This window comes from Papilio polytes, unplaced genomic scaffold (genome assembly GCF_000836215.1).
Source record: "Papilio polytes unplaced genomic scaffold, Ppol_1.0 DF823691.1, whole genome shotgun sequence".
Taxonomy (NCBI): domain Eukaryota; kingdom Metazoa; phylum Arthropoda; class Insecta; order Lepidoptera; family Papilionidae; genus Papilio; species Papilio polytes.
Window position 1 is genome coordinate 746,738 of NW_013525513.1, and position 24,165 is coordinate 770,902.

Here is a 24,165-nt window from a genome sequence, read left to right on the forward strand (position 1 = left end):
TAAGCAAGTATGATAGTATGATTAAAGTGTAAGAATGTGAAATGATAATATTTTCGGTGGCATACGTACGGAGTACGGACAGGTGCAGAGATCTTAATCTTAGATCAATTTGTTGGTTGGCAACTTTGCTTCTGAGTTTACGCGGTCACGTAATCTTATCTTTAAATGATTATCTATTAATTATCTTATTTTAAATAAGATCAAAAATGATAGTAAAGTTTTAGTAAGCCTTTAAATTAAAATTATTGTAAAGTGGGTCAATCTTTATGATTTTATAATGATTAAAGGTATCCTCCCAGTGAGTAGTTTTTATTTTATACTAATTTCCCTGTTCCATTTCTACATTCATATAATTTCAGTTTACATTTCACGTTTCCTTATTCCATGTTTTTATAATCATGAACACATTTTATTATTATATTTAACTCGTGTAAGCCATTATTATGAAATTTCCAAGCGCCTGCCGAAATATGAGCGGTGTTTTTTTTTATCTATTCTATACATATAACATTGGATTGCCTGTTTGTAAAATCAAAAGAAAAATTACAGATTTCGGAAAGATGATGTATTTGCGTTGTTGATAGCGATAATCGCATTTAATTTTTTTTTGTCTGTCTGTCCACAAGTCACGTTTGTTCCGGGTAATATCCGAAATGGCTGGGCCGATTTCGACCGGACTTTCACTGAAGGGTAGCTGACATAGACGGACTACTATGTTATAGGCTTTTTTGTCTTAATATTGCGTGGACGAAGTCGTGAGCAGCAGCTAATAGTTTTAGTTTTTATATTTTCGTAGCATGATATAGGCATCATACTAACAAATGCGAAAGTATGGATGGATGTTTGCTAGTACGTATCTCGAGTACGATGTAGAACATATAAGCTACCGAAGCCGCAGTCAATACCTAGTATGTCTTAATTCTATAATCTTAGATAGTCTTATTCCTTAATCAAATACACTTATCTATACTAATCTTTTTACAAGGTTTGTTGTGTAACAGTTGAAATAAAATATACACAAAATTAACCATTGCTATTTATTTCTTTCCCTGAAATGAGACACACAAAATAATTTAAATCCCACATTAAATACACTGGCCAACAGTGCTATTGTGACAAAATAACATATTACATAGTGGAGCTCCGTCTTAAATCATCCGAAAGTATTATTCTGTAATAAACTTAAAACTAAGCCACAATTCCCAAATGCAAATTAAATTCTATTCAATATTTAGTAACTTTAAATGAAAATTTGTCAAACTTTGTGATTTATACATCTCCTTATATAAATGTAACATTATTGAAACCATAATAAATGGATCATAGTATTTTGAGTCCCTTAGAGATGCCTTATCACTGCGATAATTTCCATTTGAAAGTTTCAAAGTTATCCAACTTGACTGTTGATTTTATAAATCACATACATATTTATTCATTGCTAAACACTTCATATATATTAGCGCCTAACAGTTTCATCTTGTCATTCAAAGTCAATTGTTGAGTTAACATATCTGGAATGTTAGATTTACCCTTACTCGTGTTCTTTGTAATCAGCTCATTTATAGCTGGTAGTAATTTTACAAAATGAATTTCAACTTTGTTAACATCAACAAAGTCTCTACTGGCACCTAGTTTCAACGCTCCGTTAGTTATCACATGATCTTCCGCAACTTCTAAATGATTTTTGTTCATTGGCACAAATTTGGCTGCAAATAAATTGGCAACTTCATCTACAACAGTTGAAAAGCATCTTGTAACAGATGACATTGTTACCGATGAAACCTCATCACTTTCTAAAACATCCATTGTCTCTTTCACAAGTGCATCTAACTTGCCATCAGTTATTTCAGTATGTTGCACTAGATAGTGAACCATTTTTTTCACAGGGTCCCCATCAGATGTATCTGTACATAATATAGTCTGTATAGACCAGAACATTTGCTCAACTTCTTGTAATGTTATCTTCTTTTTCAATGAAATTGGTTCCACAACCCTTTTAACAGCCTTCTCTATCTGTTTTACTAAATCTTCTACTCCTTGTCCAACAAAATGGTGGCACAAAGACAGGTACTTAGCTTGTAACTCACTACTTATTTGAGGTCCTTGCTCATCTACCGAGTCACGGTACAAATAACCACCAACAATATTCAATTGAACTCTCAAAGTGACTTGAAGTATAGATAAAGCATATGCCAAAACACAAATCCTAGTGAATATCATAACTTTCATCTGTTCCCATAACAATAGTTTATTTTCTGGATTGTCCTTCAGTTTTTGTACAATTTCTTCAGTATTTAATATACCTAAAATACTTTCAGACACAATCTTCGATAAAGAAAGAATAGTCTGATTGCATGTACGTTCAGTACTTTCAAAGTGTTGTTTCTTACGTGTCATTTCAAAGAACTTTTTGGCTTCTTTCTCCTGCCATTCTCTTAGCTTCTTCTGGGCGTAGCTCATTAATAAGTACAATGAACCAAAGACCGCACCTGTCACAAAGAACTTCCGTCTGTGACGGTGCAAGAAGTTTCTGACTGTAGAAAACATTATGAGTAATATATAGTTTTATTATTACTGGAATTCAAGAGGTGCTTCAGAACGATATTTGGTAGTGTTCATGAGACGCCTAGTTATGAAAGTTGTGGCATCAATAAACCTTTCAACGCAGTTCATGATGCATGTTTCAGTTTTTGAATCAAGACGGTTTGACGGCCGTCCCATACATGTCTCCCAGCAAGTGTCTGTCAAACCATGCACCAGCACCTGAAATGTAAAAAAAAGTTGATTATTATTTTTTCAGATATGGCTGATAGATTATGGGAAGGGAGTACATAATACACTGAACCGTCTTAGGGGAAAGGGCCACCAAAAGTCAAAGATGTTGCATACTTTTGTGTTTTTTTGCAGTATGGCCTATACATATTCTGCTTTTTATTAACACTTAAGGCGCCATGTGTATCTTTTTGTCAGTTTCTAGAATACTGTGTATTCAAACAAAAGAAAAGATTGTATTTTTTTAAATGCTCACTTATGGTCTGTTGCTGAGGTTGTTAATGACTGTAGTTTTTTGTATTACCAATAATTTTAAAGCCTTTATTGAAGTGTAATAATTAATAACATAAAGGAAAAATATAACATCTTATCATTTTCCTGTTGCTCTATTTACTTGAGTTTCAACATTTGTATTAATCAAGTATGCTGCTTTGTTTCGGTAACTAGTAATTGTATTGGAACAAATACAACAAAATGTATTGGAAGTGTTTTAGTCTATTTTAAATTAATTGTAAATGTTACTTTTTGTAAATATGTTTGATTTTTAATTGGCATTACATCAAGTTATTGTTAAGATGTTATTATATATACTGTTTGAAATGTTATAATGCATTAATTAAATTTTGTCCCTTTTTGTTTTTATATGTTCAAGTATCTCATTAACTTGTAATATTCTTCCATAAAGACTGAGTTTAGGTGTCCTTTTATAGTATAAAACACAAATAAAACAAAAATCATATTAAAAGTGAAATTAATTTATAATTTAAAGTCTATGTGGTAAAACAAAAAAGGTGTAAAGAATAATTTAAAAGCAAACAATAGGGAATTTAAAAACTAAAAAACCTATATATGCAAATAATTTAGTAACAATGCCAGTACAGTTTTTTTGTATGAACTTGCTACATGATTTTTCTTTTGTCTATATAATAGGCCATTATTAAAATTTCATACCGCTGTGTAAGTCTGTTTTTAACGTGCAAAGCGAGAAAAGTAGCTGTGAAGCGGGCAAAGGTCAAAGAGGTTCAAAGCGATCAAAATCCAAGATGTGTTGTGTTATAACCGTAATCTAATGTTCAAGGCGGTAGGACTATCCAGTTTGATCAAACCTCAAGTGTTTTTACAATTTAAATAATGATATTAACCTGGAAACGTTGTTTCTGCGTTTCAGCTAAAATGAAGTCTTCAAGTTGTGGGTCAACAGTTTCTTTTTCGTTCATAATCAGAAGAACTTCAATATAATAACTTCTTCGTATTATTAACGAAAGATAATTAACAATTTCACTGAATTTTATGAAAAATTACACCGAACCGTATGACAAAAGCCAACAAGAACAAGAAAAAGACAAAGTTTGACAAGTGGTCGAGCGCCATCTATTTACATTAAAAACTAAACTTCCTTTCCTAATTAAAAAGGATGTACACACGTCATTCATCACATATATTTGTATTTTGATCATTCATTTGTGTTATAGTAGTCAGTGATTTTGCTTGTTTATAAAATGAGTAAATATATAGAAGGTTTGATTATCAAAAAGATTATTATTATTCCACAAATCATGAAATAATAATTCACACAGTACGAAAACCTTGTATCTATCTGTCAACTCCTGTCAATGGTCTGTCATTGTTACCTGTCAAGTGGTAATATCAAAACGGCATCTCATTCCGGTTTGTTTTTGTTGTAAATATTTTAAATAAATCACATAAAAAATCTTCAAAAATGAGTCCTAGTCACTATTGGAAGTTTATCGATGAAGTAGATTTATCGGGATATAGTTTAATAGTCCCCAGTGTAGCCGTGGGTAACGTTGGTCAACTTGCATGTGACTTGCTTATTTCGTCTTTGAAGATGAAGAAAATCGCTACAGTGTACAGTCCAGCGCTCATACCAGTTCTAGGATATGATCCGTATGATTTAAAATCGAAGAGTTTGTCAAGTTCTTGTGAAGTGTACATCTGTGTTTCAAGTAAAATTATTGTCCTACAAATAAGGGCACCTTTGGTTTACAAATTTGCACAATCATTTCTTGAAAATATAGTAGAAACGTTTACAGAAAAAAATGTTAAGAATGTTTTACTTTTGACTAGTAGTTACGCCCATGAGAAAAAACATATAAGCACTTCACCATTTCGCTACATCTGCACAGAATCAACTTCCTTTGACAATGAAGTAAACGAATTAAAATGGACTAAACATGAACAAGACGAAGGAAGACTGAAGATTTTTGGTGGTGGTTTTGCATCAATGCTTTTTGAAATATGCAAAGAAAAATCATTCCCATGTTTTATACTTTATAAATTCTGTTCCGAAGGTGATAATAGCCCAGATGCATATGATATGATTTATCATTTAAATAAAATATTACCAATATTTAGTCAAGACAAAGATTTCTTCACACAGTTGACACCACCTGTTTCATGGAAACTCTTATTTGGTAGACCGCCACCTAAAGATATTTATTAATAAAATTGTTCTTTAACTTTTTTTATTTTACTTATGTCCTATGCTCATACATTTATGGTGTCAGAAAAGAATATCCATTCTTAATGAATTACTGCAGTATTGTATTGTTATTTGTAGGGTTTATACAAAAATTATGGCTGCATTTTCAAAAATAATTTTAATTCTAATGTATTTGTCATATTCTAATAATGGAAATACCTATAGTAATTTAGACCATCATTGTATTGATAAAGGTAATTATAGACACAGTTATGTCAAGTAGATCAATGAGAAACTAAAGTAAGGCAACATTGAGTAACCCATGACATAATGCTAGTCATAATCTCATCATACTTATATGTGAAAGTTTAGATGGATGGGTGTTTGTTAGACTTTGTAGCCTAAAAGGCTGAACAGCTCTGGATGAAATTTGGCATAGATGTAGAACATAGTCTTGAAGTACACATAGGCTTCTAACTTTTGCTTTGTTTTTTTTTTTGGTTTTATTCTAAGTTTATATATCAACTAGCTTTTGCCCGCGACACCGTCCGCGTGTAATGAAAAAAAAAACAAAAGTGACTAGCCTATGTGTTCTTCCAAACTATCCTCTACATCTATACAAATTTCATCAAGATCCGTCCAGCCGTTTAGGCTATAAACTCTAACATACATTCATCCATCTAAACTTTCGCATTTATAACATTAGTAAGAAGTAAGATTCAAGGTAGAAGTAGCTTCACCGAATAAATGAAATCCATAATCTCTTATGAATACAAGTGCTGTTTTACGTTATTTTTAATGTAAAGTAACTTTGTCATGTTGCTTAATAAGGACACATAGTTTATTTAAGTTGCAGTCACAGTACCGTAATACTAAACACTAAAGTTGTTGAGACGATAACGGTAATATATTCTGATGATAGGCGGCCTTAACGTCCCTCGGACCCACCATTAACGTTTATTAGGAGTGTACTGTCGACTATTATAATAATGAATACGTAAGTTTTAAATATAAATGTATGTATATTTGTCTGTCCAGGCTGATTTTTTATAAGACAAGGCGATTAGGAATTTGTTTTCTGATAGCCCGATAGGCCGATCGATCGTACCAATGCTATTTTTCCCATTGAGTTCCATCCACCCATTGAGACTTTGAGATTGTCTTTGTAATCAATTAAAAAAATAAACTGACATTTTAAAAGCCCCCTAAGGCGGTACCAGGCACCGAAATCGGTGAACGATGTAATTAAAAGTGAACGCTCCAACAATAAAACACACCTCTTTTTTAAGGGTTTTGAAAATTCAGTACAATTTTTATTAACGAAATCTATAAAATAATAAAAAAAGAAACTAATTTTATATGTAGATTTCCGTAAGTTTTCACTGTCGAAAATCTTTTGTACAAACTTATTGTTTCTATTTTTACAAATACAAAATTTGAGGGACGATAATATTGTTAAAAAAAATTATTTCACAACTAACGTTCTCATCAACGACAGTATTGTTTATCTATGGAATTATGTCTTTGGGACTCAGCACAATGAGAGTAAATTGCGCGAGATACGTAAAGCCATTATTTTAGCTCGTAACAGTTTATTTTGAAAGGAGCTTTACAATTTGCTGATTGCTTTAAGTTTTTTGCGAATAAGCGATTAACTTAAGCGTTAAGTAAACGTGTATATTGATAGTTTTACCTTATATTCAGAGAGTATATAATGTTTATGGTAAAGGATATCCATCCATAAATCAATACTACAGTGAGTTTAGGGTACGTAAATGTTGTCTCACGAAAGTCGGCAAATCAATTATACATTTGAAGAGGTATAAATTGTATATATTGGTAGTTTGCATAAAAGTGCAAGGTGTTTTATAAAAAAAAAGAAAGGTACGTAATCGGACCGTATACGAATTGTAACGTTTCGGTTCTTGTTGGAATAAAATGGGAGCGGTTTAATCAGGCGACGGAACGGCAACCGGGGCTCATTCAACCACCTAATTACTAACAATGACAGGCTATTAGGCAGCACGGCAGATTGGATTGCACGTTTTATACCCTTCTATCCAATATAAAGGTGTTTCGTTTAAATTTAATAGGGAACATTTGTTTTATCCACAATTCACCGAGATTTAAATATAAGAATTGTTACATATTTTTGCCCGCATGACAGGAGAATAGCTTTTCCCCACCATTTACATTTATTTATGAAAGTATGAATGTAACGTGTTTTTCATTGTGATTTATAGCCTAAATAGCTTGGCTAGCTAGGCTTCATCGATTCGTATTTATATATAATACTTTTCATACTAATATTATAAATGAAAAAGTTTAGATGGATGGATGTTTGTTAGAGTTTGTAGCCTAAAAGGCTGAACGGATATCGCCGAAATTTGGTGTAGATCTAGAGGATAGTCTGGAAGAACACATAATCTACTCACTTATGTTTTTCTTAAATTCCACGCGGACTGAGTCGCGGGGGAAAACTAGTATTTAATACAAGCTTTCACCCGCGACACTATTCGCGATGTATTAATAAAAATAAAAGAAGGTAGCCTTTGTGTTCTTCCAGACTATCCTCTTTATCTATGCCAAATTTCATCCAGATCCGTTCAGCCTTTTAGGCTACAAACTCTAACAAACATCCATCCATCCATCTAAACTTTCATATTTATAAAATTAGTAAGATGTAAATGTTACCCAGCAAGCGGTTAACATTAGATTTATAAAAAAAATGGCAACATTTTTATATTTATCTATAGTATCGTAGTTTACTCTGAATATGATACATTACGGCAATGTTACAAGAGATTTCACCATAATAGTCCTTAATGGTGACTAATGCGATACGTTATGCGAGGAAAGCTCGTGTGATTTACTTCCGTTCTCTTGGAATTACACATCCATTACAAATAATGCAAACTTCCTGTTATTCTGCACTCGGAGACACATTACGTCACATTTGTTCATACGTTTTATTTATTCACAACATTTTTTCGGTAAAGATAATTATTGAGCCAATTTAAATAATTCTTTTGTAATAATAGACCTAATTTTTTTTAAATATACTGTATCCACGAACAGACTTGTTTTTATTGTTTTTACTACGCTGACCACAGATGCCGTACCAACTGGAAAACTATCTATTGAAATAAGCGGTATTAAAGTTACATTTAGAATGAAAACATTTGCCAATGTTAACCACTATTGCTTAGTTTATAAATGTTTATACGTAGCTTAAACTGGAATATCACGATAGTTTTAAAAAAACATTTTAAATGGACTATGAGTTTATTACTTCTTCTACTTTTATATCGTTTTATATATTATTTAGTATCATAATATTGCAGGAAAAGCATGCCAGTCTTTAGCATACATAATTTGGTGCTGGTGCTACTATTCTGCGAGGGCTTCGTTCTTTCCCTATTCTTTCGCTCATTTACATGTTACAAGCAGAATTTAGTTGGAACGTCGCTTCATCCTTTGTACGCGAACGACAACATTTTTTAAAGACAAAAACCTTTTTCCGGTGAATAAATCTAAACTAATATTATAAAGATTTGTAGTGTTGGATTTTTGTAATTTTGTTTGTATTAAAATAACCCAAAAACTACTGGGCCAATTTTAAAATTGTTTCACCGTTAGAAAGGTAATTTATCTGTGAGTAACATAGGCTATATATTTTAACGTGAGCGAAGTCGCGAGCAACGGCTATATTCAATATAGTTGCATTGTATCAATCAAATTCAATCTTGTCTGAGACAAAATCAATGCTTTTAAGTCAGTTAATCCTTGTTATCTAATATTGACGTATTTGAAATTGTATTAGGTTTCAAACCTCCCCCTCCAACCTCCGCCGCGTCGCAATCCACTCAGTAACTGATTTGAAACGCGATAATCAGTTTTCGCGACTAGAAAATTACATTTTGAACGTCAACTTTAGTAATAGGCGGTGTTAAATTTCATTTCAAATGAATTCCAACTGGATGTTAAACTCAATTACTTTTAAAGTGATTCAATACAATAATTAATTTGTTATTAATTAATTTACCACATTTTTTTTCCTTTTTATTTTGTTTTATATGTGAATTTGCGGTCTTGTGAAAATACCTTAATGTGTTGTGTGGCATCACCTTTATCAAACAGAATGAGATGTTATTTATGAGTAATTATCGATGGCCCAATGAGCTGGAAAACTTGTCTGCCATGTGGAAACCCACGTCACCTTGTATGACGTGTTATTAAATCTTTTGCTATTAAATTGTTTCTTTTATTACTTGGATTGTTTTCATAATGTTTGTCAGTTTTATTTATAAAACATTTAAAATTGGAATAGCTTGTTTACCGTTTGCACAACTTCATTACACAGGAAATGTACTCAGGATGTTTCTTTTATAGACAAATAAATAGTTACGGCACGTGTTGGCACTCGGAAACAGATTTCTTTACTAACCGAATTTCGAGTTAATATTTGCTTTTGGCAATAATTTCCTCTTGAATCCAAGGAAAATGAAAAACGATATTTATAGATTTTATTACTTGTGCTTGCATAACTACACATCATTTGATAAAACTTTGACAGGGTATTTCTAGGACACCAGAAAATGTTTGTAGTTCAAAAATTCTAAAAAATGTTTTTAAAACGATCTACAATAGATTTTCTTCATATTAAAACATCATAAAGTTGGTTTATACTTGTACTTGAAGTGTATAAAAATTCATGAGAAAGCCTAAGCGCTTACTATAACTTTATCTAAATGGTTCTTTCACGCTAGTGTTGAGCATTCTATAATACGTGTTATCGTTTCGGACGATTTATAGCATCACTCTACACCCGGACCCCTATTTGTCGCTCACTGATATGTTATCTGGAACTTTGACAGATCATATAAATGTATTTTAGGCAGGATATCCTTTTCAAATATTTGAATATTAAATTTTATCTCTATTATATGCAACTGTGGCATCTAAAAATCATGAAAAGTAAAAAGTTTTGCGGATTCTCGTCTTTGATGTAATCTATACTATATATTACTATATTACTATATCTATCTATCTATATATTATAATAAAGCGTAAACACACACTTCTGTGTTGCCTAAGATGTCAGCAATTACAGCATATTTTTGTATAATTTTTTTTTTAGTAAAAATCTGTAAACTTGCGCCACGCTTCAGGCTATATATTTTAACGCCATTATACTTAGGGGGTAAATATTTTGGATAAAAACCCTAATGCGGGAAAGAGACCATAAGTTGCTGCCAACATCAAGGAAGCAAGGTGGTCATCATGGCATGTCATTTTGACATTTGTAATTTCATGCGGATGAAGCCGCACGGGAACAGCTAGTGCTACATAAAAATCTCCTTACGTAAGTTCAAAAATGCTGTAACTCTTAAAAATATTGTTGTCTTTATTTATACCAGAACGAATAAAAAGGCGGGCAGTATGTCAAAATTAAAAGACAAACATGCTACTCTACAAATGCAAAGGTAACAAGGAAGCAAGTTACGTCATTAAATAGTTTTTACAAATACGTATACAGAAAATTGGCAAGCCGTTTGCATTCCTTTGCCAACTGCTTGTATGCCTTTGTAAGATAATCTTTGCTGCATTCAAATGCACATATATCCAGATATAATTTTACGAATTTAAACTCTTACAGTAATGTTGACTTACAGGCTTTACAAGAGCAAAGGGAAAATATAATAAAACGGCTTTTGTGTTGTGTTATGTAGTATGTTGAAGTATAGGCTTTCGCATGTTGCTGAAATTAAGTATATGTTAACAACATCAAATAAATGTAGTACCTAGTTACTTTGACTATCGCATAATTGTTGTGCGATTGTCGATTGTTTTGCATCCAACTGTTTGGTTGCACAACTAAACCTCCACTATATGGAGGAGTGTTCACTACTCGATGCTTACAGGTACTCGTATAAGCTCATAGGTATCAAAGCAAGACTAAGTAAGACCTAAGTTTAGTTAAAGGTGTGCCCATCTCTAATTTCATTTAATGACTGATTAAACTATTTTATTGAATAAGAAATAAATATTACGGATTGTTAACATCAAGTGATGAATCAATCAGTGAATTCATAAAAAATATCGAGATAAGATATAAATATCAATTTATGTAATTCATATCAAAATTAAATTCAAAAATGTACGGTTATAAAATATTTGCCGATATGTGACCGAATTGGAACACTGCCATACAGGTCGACCGCTACTTGCTGTCCCATAAATACGTACAAATCATTTTTTTCATATCACTTATGTTACATATTTCGACCATTACTTTCGCATTTGTAGTCGTAATTCACGATTATAAAATGTAAAATAAAGCTCCTACAATAAGAAGTTCATAATCTACTTCGATATTCGATATCGATTCGATTGTTTGATCCAAATTCATCATCATCATCATCATCTCCTTATCCTACTCCCGTAGGGTCGATTGTTTAATTAATTGTTTAATTGTTTGATCCAAATTCTCGTACACATATTACCGTCCTTTTCATTAGAATAAAAAAGAAAGATATTTTTGTTATTCTTACAAACATATTGTTATGTTATACAACAAAATAAATTGATACAAAATGGAGTATCTGTTATGTCAATACTAAACACGATTGATGTATCAGAATTTATTATCCCCTACATTTGCTACGCTGGTAAGCTCGCAGAAATGTATATCAATTCGTCTTATTTATTGATACGTTATTTGAACGAATACAACATATTTTTGAGATATATTAATGATCGAGCTTATTTCGGACTCTTATAATTGTTTATATTATTTTATATAGTTATATTTTTATATATAAGAGAAGGGGCAAACGAGCAGCGGGAACCACGCCCACGGGCATCCGCAATATCAGAGGAACTGCAGATGTGTTGCTGACCCTAAGTCATATTCTTGTTATACAACAAGCTTTCATATTCATGAGTGGTGATATGTCAAGAGTGATGCACAAACTAGTATAATGCTAACATCTATTAGGTTTAATTTTAGAAACATCAAAGAGAAGCTTTTAATAAACGTAATATTACAAGCTTCTTTATGCTAACGTCTCTAACGTGTAGAAGCAAAATTAACAACATAACATTTTTATGATTAATAGAATCTGTTGATAATCTGTACAACCACAATATTTCAACAGTGTAAGTACGTAAATATTTCATACTACGAGTTAGTTAGGAGCACATTATGCGCGCTATGTATGTACACATATTGATACTTGTAGATTATTAAACACGGCCTGGCTTCACCTAAGCTTAGAAAGGATTTCGCATAATATATTAAAAAGCCGTTTCAATCTGTGTATACCATTATTACTCATGGTATTGAGATGTAATATATTAGGTTAGAAACCACAATTACTTATTATTTTATTTTTGTCTTCGTTGAAATTGAAGCACTATTAATAATATAGCATCTATTAATGAAAAATAACACAAATAATTGTTTACTATACTTAATTGTTATTATTAAACATTTTGAAATTGTGAAGAACGGTCCATTTTACATCTACCTAGCAAGTTATCTACGTCATGCAGTGTCCCCACAAACAACGTCTCTAACCTTTTGATCTCTTCGATATTACGTGTACTCTTTGCTTTATGCAGTGGCCTAAAGACAGTCAATTTAATATCGTAAAACTTTTGAAGGAACGCACTATAATCAGGATATAATAGTTTCACTATTTCATAAAATGGCTGACTTGCAATTTCGCTTATTTCCTTGACGAGTAGCCGTTAAATATTTTATGATGGGCAATAACTTGGGTATCCATTTTAATCTCATCAATCAGTTGCCAGCAATTTCGAATTTATATCCGCATTAAAAGTTACATAAACATATTATATGAAGCAAGAGTAATTTTAGTGTCGCTTCATAACTGCAAAGATATTTAAAGATATGTGCGAAGTCAACCAACACGCATTGGGTCAGCGTTGACTATGGCATTGTCACATAAAAGTAGGCTTCGAGCCCCTCAGTCAAGTAGCTTTTCTCTCAGGGAAGTAGCTTTTTAATGGTGAAAGATTTTTTGTAATCTGTCTAGTAGTTTTTGAGATTATACATAATAGAAAAATACAATATTTCTTTACAATATTCGTATAAAAATAATATTAACTAAAAATTTATTATTATACGTATGTCCTTTAGTCACTAGTAATTATGAAGGTGATATATAAAACGGTAGATAGAAGTACAAATAAAATGTAGCAAGTACGTAGAAATTAAATGAATAAGTAACGACAATGGACAGACATTGTATTAATTAAAGCCGGGATGAGTTTCCATTCCGCTGGGATGAGTTTACCGTACTGAATCTAATAACAGACAGTTTTACAATTATAATTAACGTTCTATTAGAAATTTATTCTATTCCTTTCACATCAATACTCTATACTAATATGATAAAGTGTAAGCACACAAGTATTTTGTAGCGTAGGATGTAAGCAGTCACAGCATATTTTTGAATAATTCTTGATGCAATAAAACGCTCTACACTTACGAAATGCTTTAAGCTATATATTTTCACGCTAATAACCATAGAGGTTAATAAATTAGTATAAACCGTCTCGTGAAAAAAGGGACCATAAACTACAAGTTGCTAATACTAAAAAAGCAAGTTTATTATGAAATCGGTAATTTTGACATTTGAAATTGAGAATTAGATAAATGTAAACAATAAAATAAAGTTTTTATAATTTCATGCGGATGAGCCGCACGGGAACAGCTAGTATGAAGTATTAAAGAAGTGATATGAGTTCGTTTTTTTTTACTTTTTAATCGTTTCATGAAGGACATCTAACGTTAAATATATAATTGTTATTAAAGCGCCTAGAAGCGTTTCAATCGGCTTCTTTGCTACATCATTTTATAATGTACGCAAATAAATTAGTTGTATAATTACCGCAATATGGAGAGGGTTTTATATTTTTGATTATGACTACAAATACATTTAAAAAACAGAGAATACATTTGTGTTATTTAATTTATTGAAATCTACCCTAAGCCGTTTCGAACGTTAATCTTTTTATCAATATATTTTATACAAAACTCCTAAATCTGTTAGAATATATGACCGTGTTATCTTGTACTGTGATTAATACGCAAGGATTCAATACATTTGGGAGCTTTAGAGAAGTTCAATGATTTATAATGCAATGGGTAGCATTCATGAAATTGGTCTATATTACGATGGGTTTCATATCTGTTTACAAAGGTTGTAATTGATTTCATATTGCATCTTACAAACATTATAAATGCGAAAGTTTTGATGAAATGATAGATATTCGTTAGAGTTTGTAGCCTAAATGGCTGAACGGATCTTGATAAAGTTTGGCATAGATATAGAGCATAGTCTGGAAGAACACGTAGGACATTTACTTTTGTTATTATTTCTACGTGGACGGGCGAAAATTAGTAGCTTATATTTTGTATTTATTGCACATTATATAAGAAAATTTTAGTAACAATTTATTTGTACGTCTATTTTTAATTAATATAATGCTTAAGCGTTTCAATATCTTACGTTTCGCTTATAATACTCTATTCATTAAACTACTGGTGCTTAAAAATTGAACTCTTTGTATCCTTGCAACTTTGTAATTTGCATGCACATTTTATCTGCCGACACTTCGTTGAGCTCCATGTGTGAGTATAAAATATTTACGAGCGTTTGCACTTCTTTTCAGCTTTTATGCAAATGTCGCCGCCAACGTAAACTGTATAAAGGCCACATTATTCATTGAAATAATTATACTGAAATTCTAGGACACAAAATGTATTTACATATAATATGGTTAAAGTCACAAAGAAAGCCAACAAATAAATTTCGTTTTTCTAAGTGTTAATGCTGCAATTCTATAGAGAGGTTATTTTTTGTAACTAATGAATTATGCAGTCGAATTATTAACAGCCAGATTAAGATATTAAAAGAACAATGCACTTCTGCAGAAGAAAATGTCATTTGAAGGTAGTTAAAAAAAAAACAACGTGGAGCGAGTATTAATAAAATTTATTATTTCGATCCTTTGCAGATAGTAATGGCGTCGTCATTAGTGGAAACATTTTTATTGCATATGCTGACATAGATACCGTTAATGTGAATGGAGAAGGAAAAAAAGGGTATCATTTGAAAGCTTTGATATACAGTGGGAAGTATTCATTAAGAAAAAGCTTCTACAAAGTCTTTGCTATGTATGTTAATGGGTTATCCTTTTAAAGTAGAAATTGTGGCCACTTTTTCAGTCTACCAGCTGCAACAATTAATGGCTGCGGACAAAAAAAAATGTTTTATGTTACAAAATTATAGAAATTAATATTAAAAAGTATAAAATATGATCTTTACATTAAAATATCTCTACTGATATCAAAACACAATATAACCCGGTATTAATTCTAATATCCCGTTTTCACAAACGATACATTCATGAAAAAAATTTAAATTCCTCCCATTCTTAAACAAGAGACAACAGTATGTTTATATATATTTCGGCAATGGAAGACCTCTGTAAAATCTTACAATATTTTAAAACATCTACTTATGTAGACTTAGAGCGCGCGCACACTTTTGACTAAACTATCGCACAACTGTTTCGCGGTTTGATTCCTATGAGCTTATATGGAGGTGCGCATACTACTCGATTTTTAGTTGTGCAACTAAACAGTTGAATTGGCTGCGAAACAATTGACAATCGCACAACAGTTATGCGATAGTTTAAGTGTGCGCGCTCTAAAAATATTTTTTTTTTTTTTATAATACGAGGTGACAAACGAGCAAGCGGCCACCTAAATCCACCGAAATGGAAAGCGACCGCTGCCCATAAACATCCGCAATTGCAGATGCGTTGCCTACCCTAATTGACGGAGGAGGAGACGCACATAAAGAGGACATTTCCCCTTCCTATGTGTATGTGTCTCCTCCACCGTCAAATCCACTTTTCCCTCCCATCCTTTCCCCTTAAGAAAAGGGTGGAAAGGAAAAGGGACGAAAGTTAGGCCTCCGGCACCACACTCATCAGACGAAACGCGGAATTGCTTCCACTTCACGCCTGTTTTCTGTGTGGTCGTGGTATTACACCGGGCGAGCCGGCCCATTCGTGCGAAGATGTTAAAGCGGGCACTACCACTGTTAAAATTGCATGCTTTTTTACTTAAACTGGAGTAAAATGTACTTTCAATTGTTTTCCTTACATTAATAAAACGTAGTTTTAACAAGTGGCCAGGTTACACTTTCTCTCCTATCGTAATGTAAGAGAATTCTCTCGGTTGGAATCTTTGCACACATTTTTTTCAAGTTTATTGCAGCGTGAAATCCGGACGATAAGGGGCAATTTATATCCACTGCTCCACTCAAACGTATATTTGAAGACATACGCATGTACATGTATGTACGGTCGTCCTTCTTTCCATTACACTCGCTATTTTATGAGTAATAGAATCGAAATGTTCTTTTTATATAGGAGTACATTTTTGTTATATGTTGTATTATGATTTTATATGTTTACAACAGAATGCTGGAAATATCCGAGCATACTAACAAAGTTACGATATACTATAAAGCTGGATTTCAGTTGCGTGTCAGTACTAAAAGATAATCCCAAGTGACAAGATGTCCGAAGTTTACGCTCTAAGAAATTTGTTCCAATTTACCATCGAGTCAGTCCAATATCTTTGTATCAATATTACAAAACGATACTTAAAAAATAGTATTGCACACAGTTCAATAATGGTAATTTTAAATTGTAGATTTCAAATATTAAAATGATACGAAGAGTCTACCTCAAACTCGGTTCAGCAGCTAATTATACAGATACTAGTTTTAAAAAAAAACATTTGCAATCTCATTTATTACTGTTATCTAAAAAACTGTTTACGTTTTTCATCCGTTTTCCGCTTTAAAATAGCAAACAGTTGTTTATAGCAGATAGCAACGTGTTTTAGCGCTTCATAAAACGGTTTCAAGTCAGAGGTGATAAAGTGCGATTTATAGCTTTAACACAAAGCCTTTTGTTTCAAAGTTCGCGGTTAAACTGCAAACGTACTCTATATTTTTCAATCCATAAACCTTTTAACTCTTGTTCACTGAATGCACCGTGAAATGCAGTGATTTCTTCCATCGACAGTGTTGCTATGAAATTTAATTAAATTTAAAAATAGGAAAAAAATTACAATTGAAAAATGTTTTAGTCATATGCAAATTATGGCTTTACAAAATGATATTAAAATATATTAACGTAATCCTCTTTGACGTTTTTTACTTAAACCTAACTTTATTATATTGTTCTCAAACTTATGTTGTTGCATATGTCTTTTATCGGTTTTGTGTAAACTTATTTTTACTTTGTTCCTTTGTAATTCTGTGATAATTTTAGCTGTTGTGTATACTTGTATGTAATTAAATTTATATAGATATCTTTTAAAACATATAAGTTCTTCACAAAATTCATTTTCCGTGTTCAAAAAGACGTATAATATACTCATTATTAACAAAGCTACAATAACAGAGTGTGAAATCAAATTACCGCTCTAATAAACACAATTATCTACCTTTTCATTTCTGAGAAAGTTACGTGTTCCTTGTACCTTTCATGATAAAATTAATTATTACGAAAATGTATGTGTATAAGTATTTCAAATTACATTGAATCTCCTATTTACATAGAGGTTTCTTTACATTAATAAATTAAACAAAATATATGTTTAAAACGAGTTCTAAGCTGTGAGAAAAATCTTACCTAACTCATACTAATACCGATATGATTTTTAGGGCCTGTCCCATCACTGGCTGGTAAAAGCGCAGTTAGCTTAAAAATGACGACACTATCAGATAAAGTAACAAAATCCGATATTTCTATCACATATTTGCACATTGGATTGTGATCAATTTACAATTTAGTGGGACAGGTCTTTAAAATAATATTTGAATAAGATTGTGTTAAAATATTTGTAACGGCGCGAAATTATTGTCAATTTTTAAACGATTGAAATGACTACATTTGGAATTGTTTTGAATTGGTGTGTGAAAAAGACGATCTTGTACGGGGAGGTACGCGCGAGTAAAATAAATAAGAAATAAACCAAAACTAAACAACTTTTTAAAAAAATTTACAAATTAAGAAATATATGTACAATTCAGCCTAGCGTTGTGACATCTAATCCAAGACTACCTCAATTATTTACAAAAGAATTAATAAAAAAAATATACATTCTTATTTTAAAAAAGGATTAAAAATAAAAACACAAAAAGGTTTATTGCATCGCCAACAGTGTGGTAATTAGAGTTTTTTAACGGAAAACCTCGAATGGATTGATAGATGTCAAGGCGGCTATCTAATGACAGCTGACAGTTGCTATTGAATGGTGGTGTGATGCGCTTTGGTTGTGCGCACGTATAAAGTAAATTGGTGAATCTCTATAAATCTTTGTAATCAGATTAGATCGTGTTGTGCAGTTTTTACTAACGTTTGAAGATCTGTGTTTCTAATATTACGCGATTGTTATTTTATTATCAACAGCGCACAGAATGGAGGGTAAGTTACCGTGTCTATTATCTACCTTCGGAAATAACTTCTACAAGCGTCACTCAGGCATATAAAAATCTGTTGTTATAATACTTTTGGTGTTAACTTTTTAATTCGTTTCAAAACAAAGTGTCTATGGAGTGACACATGCAATTATTTCCCTACGGTGAGTGGCGGTGACTCGACTCGAGTTTTGAACAAGTTTAAATTAGCAAATACCTGGTCGGCGTGATTGTTTGCGAAATTGTTGCATACAATTTAACATTCTGAAATAAATATGCCACCTAAACATGAATACTTTGATGGAATTTTTAAGTTATGTACGGTATTTTGAATATAAATTACTGGAGATGTGCTACGATTATTATTGTTCTCAATTCAAAAAAAGGTCAGATTATTTGTATACTTTCAATAACTATTGTTTGAAACAAAAATATAAGTTCAATGTTCATATTGTAAATAACTCTTACAAATGTTACTCTTAAATATCTTTGCAGTTGTGTACTGGGGGAGGTACTTTCGGAAATAGGCAATTAATATACATGTATTCCGTCTCGCTCACTCCCATAAAAATTCATCTCCCCTCAATATATTCCTATGGCCTCGCTCTGAAGATTAATTCTTTCCCTTATTGATGGAGTAATATTTAATTTATATTGATTTACACTGACAATATAATACGTATGTTATCATTACGACTAAGTACACGAGTAAAATTGTTTAGTGTAACCTAATTATTATAAGAGGAAAGATTTATGTTTTTGTATGTTTCGAAATAACTCATACTATTACTGACCAATTAAAAAAAATATTCATCATTAAAAAGCTATTTTCTTGCTGAGTAGGGTATGTTTTTTTTTCTATTTTTTAATTCGACGTAGATGGAGTCGCGAGTTACTTAATAAATTCATAAGTGATAGCTGAAATCAAAGAGTGCTTTGTAAAATTAAACTACTGAAATGCAAGCAACATAAACGTAAAGGTAAGTAAATAAAAGTGTCCAGATGAAATAATAAATATAAGGAAATCATTTGTATTCATTAAATTATGAATTCATTTGCTAACGCAATAAAACAATAATCCACTCAATTTCCAGGTAATCCACAGAGTGACAGCCGGTTCATGCACGTACTTTTGGGACACATACATAATTCAGACTATAGAGATATTGGTAAAATAGGTGAGTACAATTTCCATTGCTGCACTTAACCTTTTTCACATAAACACACACTCAAGTTAAGAAGCAATGTACTCGTCATAGTATTTGACAGCCAGTGGGCATTGATTATCAAGTGATACATGGTGAAGTGGCCTGGGATACAGGGCCGCATCCACTGAGCTGCGGCAGTCGTCTACGGAGCGTAGCAGCGTAGCTTCGCGCGTGCTACGCCTAACCCTCGTAACAAAACACGTGTACTACGGAAAACAAAGTGATTATCAAAAAATATTATTTCTATTTTATAGTGTTAACAGATACTTAGGGGAAATTTAGATTTTTGTGTGATTAGTCTATCTTATAAAATGATTTATATAATTTTATTTTAGGAATTACGACAATTTGTGTATTGTATCATAAATTATTTTTAATGTAAAAATTGAGCAGAAACTGTTCTGTAAAAAAAGTACTACATTTAACGATAGTGTAAAGAAACAAATTGTCCCAGTATTACAATAAAACGATGACAACACACTGAGGAAAGGGATCTTCTCACATCACGAGAACTGTTTAGATTTAATCCGGCTTGTATGTTTGTCTAGGCCAATATTACTGAACGTCTAACGCATATTTATATCAGGAACATTACATTGAAAGTTATTGATGATATTTTAATGTATTAAATTATATTATATTCTTTATAATATCTATTGTATATGTATTATTAATAATAATGAATTAATTTGTACATTTAGTTTGAAAATAATAACTAAAAAGTGACTATAAACTTTTTCCTTATTTTATTATTTTAAAAATTAAATCTTTTCGATATTTAATGCTATTTATATTAGTTGACAAATTAATAACAACTTGGTCAATCAACAAGCTTGGTCATTTTTTGGACAAATAGTAAAATAACGTATCCAGTTAGATTTTTTTTGAGACAATGAGAATGCAATGGAAGGGGGTTTTCAGCGACTACACTACTAAACTGCTTATTCAGTCATAACTTAAGTTTTTATAAGGTTGTACTTCTTTGGTCAAAAATGCAGTTTTATATAGTGATGGATGGTGTCATGCAACACGTAACAAATCAGTATATGTGAAAATCGTATACACTAAAATTATATTTTTAAGATTTAATTTCATTAAATTATTAAATTAAATTAAATATTTATTTTTAGGATGTGGACGTCGATGTGGTTTACAAGTGTTCTCGCAATTTTGGTCGCTGATATAAGAACTGGTGCTATTCAAAACAAAGGTGAGGAATTAAAACTACATTAAGAACGTGCACACATTTGACTGAACACACAACTGGTTAGTCTAGCTTTGATTACTATAAGCTTATATGGAGGTCACACTACTCAATTTTGAACAGTTGAATTGGCTGCGAAACAATCGACAATCGCACAACAGTTTTGCAATAGTATAGTCAAAAGTGTGCTCTCAACAAGGAATACTAACTCTTCCATGTATTACAATTAGATCTTAATTCTGTATTAACTTGATACGTATTATAGGACATCCTTATGCTTATATTTATGTACAAGTATTTTTATCCTCAACAAGCTTTTCCCGTGCGGCTTCATCCGCGTAAAATTATAAAAACTATGTTTTATTGTTTACATTTGTCAAATTCTTAATTGCAAATATCAAAATTACCGTTACCATAATGACTTTCCTTTCTTAATTTTGGCAGCTTGTATTGTATGGTCCCTTCCCCACATTATGGTTTTATCTAATTTATTTAAGCCCTAAGTTAAAAGCGTAAATAGCCTAAAGCTTGACGTAAGTGTAGGGCTTCTTAAAAAAAATATTTAAAAATATGCTGTAATTGCTGACATCTTACGCCACAAATAAGTGTGTGTTTACGCTTAATATTAGTATAGATAAGAGTACAGCAGACAGTATCTCTGAAGTCCTTAGACAGTCTTAATACAGTGCGTCGTTACCAGTAATTGGGTGCCCGTAATGTTTACTGAAGCAAGCTAAACGCGAATGGAAAGCTGCTATCTTTTATTACGTTCCTAGATTAATAAGAAATGATGTTGTTTTTCTTCTAATTACTGGAATTGTTTATATTTGAATTATTAACTATGATAAACTTACGGCTAGCATACTTTTTTAACTGGTATCGGCACCGACTAGGGCCTTTAGGTCTCTTATTCAAGGTTAGAGCCATGACTGCTTAAATATTAGCCCAATTTAAACTCATTTTTATAAAAAAAATCTCCGGACAATTTTTAGTTGATAAAATAAATTGTTACTCGAACTCATTTATTCAATACTTCAAGAGTACTCTTAACTTGCTTTCCAAATGTTGATCTACCTAAAAGTATTATTGAGGGTTTATTTAATGAGCAAGCGAACACAATCAACCTTAAGTTTGTTTTCTCGTAAAATTTGTAGCAAAAACCTTCGCAGGACAATTAAAGAAAGAGGATTACACATTGATATGTTTATTTTATTTTCTTACAAGCATTATTCTTTTATTTGCTCAAATTTTATCTTCATTTCTTTGCTAATGATATTTTTCTACAAGTGTATTAACTTTTGTTATTATTTATTTTATAGACACGACATGTGTGGGATTTAGTAACAGAATCTTTTTTCGATAAATGTTTTAACAACAAATACTTTACTGCTTTAAAAGTTGTTTCAAAATATATTGTTCTCACTGGTAATTTTGAATATAATCATAAGATAAAATGTTTTTTTCGTTCCTTTATTTCGACTGCTGGAAAGCCACTGTTTTGTCTGTTACTTATAATTGCAATTGTTTTTCAAAGTACTGTTTTCACATTTTCATAATAACCAATTTTGTCTAATAGAAGTCGAGGTCCAACGATGCTACCAGTGTCCGGGTGGAAATGCTACTGAGTGCTCTCAACAAAAAGTTGCTATTGCGTGTCCTCCTGAACAACCATACTGCGGTACCGTCGCTGTTGGACCTCGTAAGTTTACTGCTTTAAAACATTTCTACCCTTTTTTCTAGTACGGAGAAGGTTCAAGATTTACCATTATCAGAGAAACTGTTATTACCTTATATAATATTCGTAAGATACGGGTTTCTTACCACGATTGAATTGTTTTAGCTCCCGATATTTCGGCACAGTTGCATGCGCCATGTTCACAGGCTGACTAAAGTGATGCGGTAGTGTGAAAAAAAAATATATATAGTTATTACCTTTCTTACATTTTTCTTCCAAACTATCTGATATTGTACGTATGAGTTAGCGTTGCTCACGACTTCTTCCGCGTTAAATTCAAAAGTAGTAAAAAATGCAGCCTATGTTACTCAATCATAATGTAGCTTTTTAATGGCGAAAGAATTTTTGAAATCGGCTCAGTAGTTTTTGATTTATTTCAATGCATACAAAAGTACAAGTCTTTCCACTTTATAATGTTAGTATAATTTAACTTAGTTCATTAAAAATATCTTTGTTAACGTTGTTAATTAAATGTATTAATTAAAGAAATATTTACAGGTTTTGATTCGATGCTCAAATGTTTGCCCGAATTCAAGAGTTCGTGCTCAATGAAACATAGCTCGAATTCGATATTCGAATTATCCTGCACTTGTTCCGGAGCATTGTGCAATGCACCTTTCACACAAAGCACTCAAAACCGATTGATGGATTTCGCAAAATCCAATACTGTAAACAGTAGTGATGTAACAAAAGAATTCTACGAATATTTCAACATAGAGAATGCTACTGATGCTTACAAAGTGGTAACCAATAAAGAAGTTAAGACTACAACTAATTATGCAACAATATCGACTGTTACGAAATTAAATGATGTATTGATTATAAATGCGAATCATACGAATGAAATCGATCTTCCTCACGCTGAACCATTGAAGCACGAAGCGACTGTCCCTCCTGATGATGATGAAGATGAGACAGAAGGTAGTGGCACGTATGACGACAGTAAAACTCCTAAAAATACAGTATCTGCTCCCGCAGCACCAAGTTCTTTTCTGCCTGCTGAAGAAAATAAAGCTTCCAAAGTCGTAGAAAACATATTATTGATTTTTCTTCTATTTACTTTATTCTAGAATGTAAGTTATAAAATTTAGAAACATTTTCTCACTATAAAATGGATAATTCCTTATTTAATAAAATTTAATATCCATTTGTAGGTGTCCTTGAAAAAAAAAGAAATGGGAACAAAACGAATGCATTTCTTTATACCGCTTTTATTAAATAGATTTAAAAAAAATATAAATTAATCGATAAACCTAGTTAGGCTT

The 24,165-nt window shown here is 31.8% G+C and overlaps 3 protein-coding genes across 3 annotated transcripts; 2 read left to right on the plus strand and 1 right to left on the minus strand.

Annotated features, from left to right (window-relative positions):
- Positions 1-1,022: 1,022 nt before the first annotated feature.
- LOC106104277 (peroxisomal biogenesis factor 3) lies at positions 1,023-4,140 on the minus strand. Its single transcript, XM_013284276.1, has 2 exons — positions 3,915-4,140; positions 1,023-2,763 (listed from the first exon to the last, which is right to left on the minus strand). Exon 2 carries the CDS (start codon positions 2,545-2,547, stop codon positions 1,429-1,431), a length of 1,119 nt encoding a protein of 372 aa, XP_013139730.1. The 5' UTR covers positions 2,548-2,763; positions 3,915-4,140; the 3' UTR covers positions 1,023-1,428.
- A 242-nt stretch (positions 4,141-4,382) lies between these two features.
- Positions 4,383-5,257, plus strand: LOC106104278 (proteasome assembly chaperone 2). Its single transcript, XM_013284278.1, has one exon. It carries the CDS (start codon positions 4,493-4,495, stop codon positions 5,234-5,236), a length of 744 nt encoding a protein of 247 aa, XP_013139732.1. The 5' UTR covers positions 4,383-4,492; the 3' UTR covers positions 5,237-5,257.
- A 14,519-nt stretch (positions 5,258-19,776) lies between these two features.
- LOC106104037 lies at positions 19,777-23,940 on the plus strand (the record flags this gene model as incomplete). Its single annotated transcript, XM_013283974.1, has 4 exons — positions 19,777-19,931; positions 21,092-21,171; positions 22,742-22,864; positions 23,399-23,940. Coding segments are annotated over exons 2-4 (744 nt in total), but the record flags the coding sequence as incomplete, so codon positions are not given.
- Between the last annotated feature and the right edge of the window lie 225 nt (positions 23,941-24,165).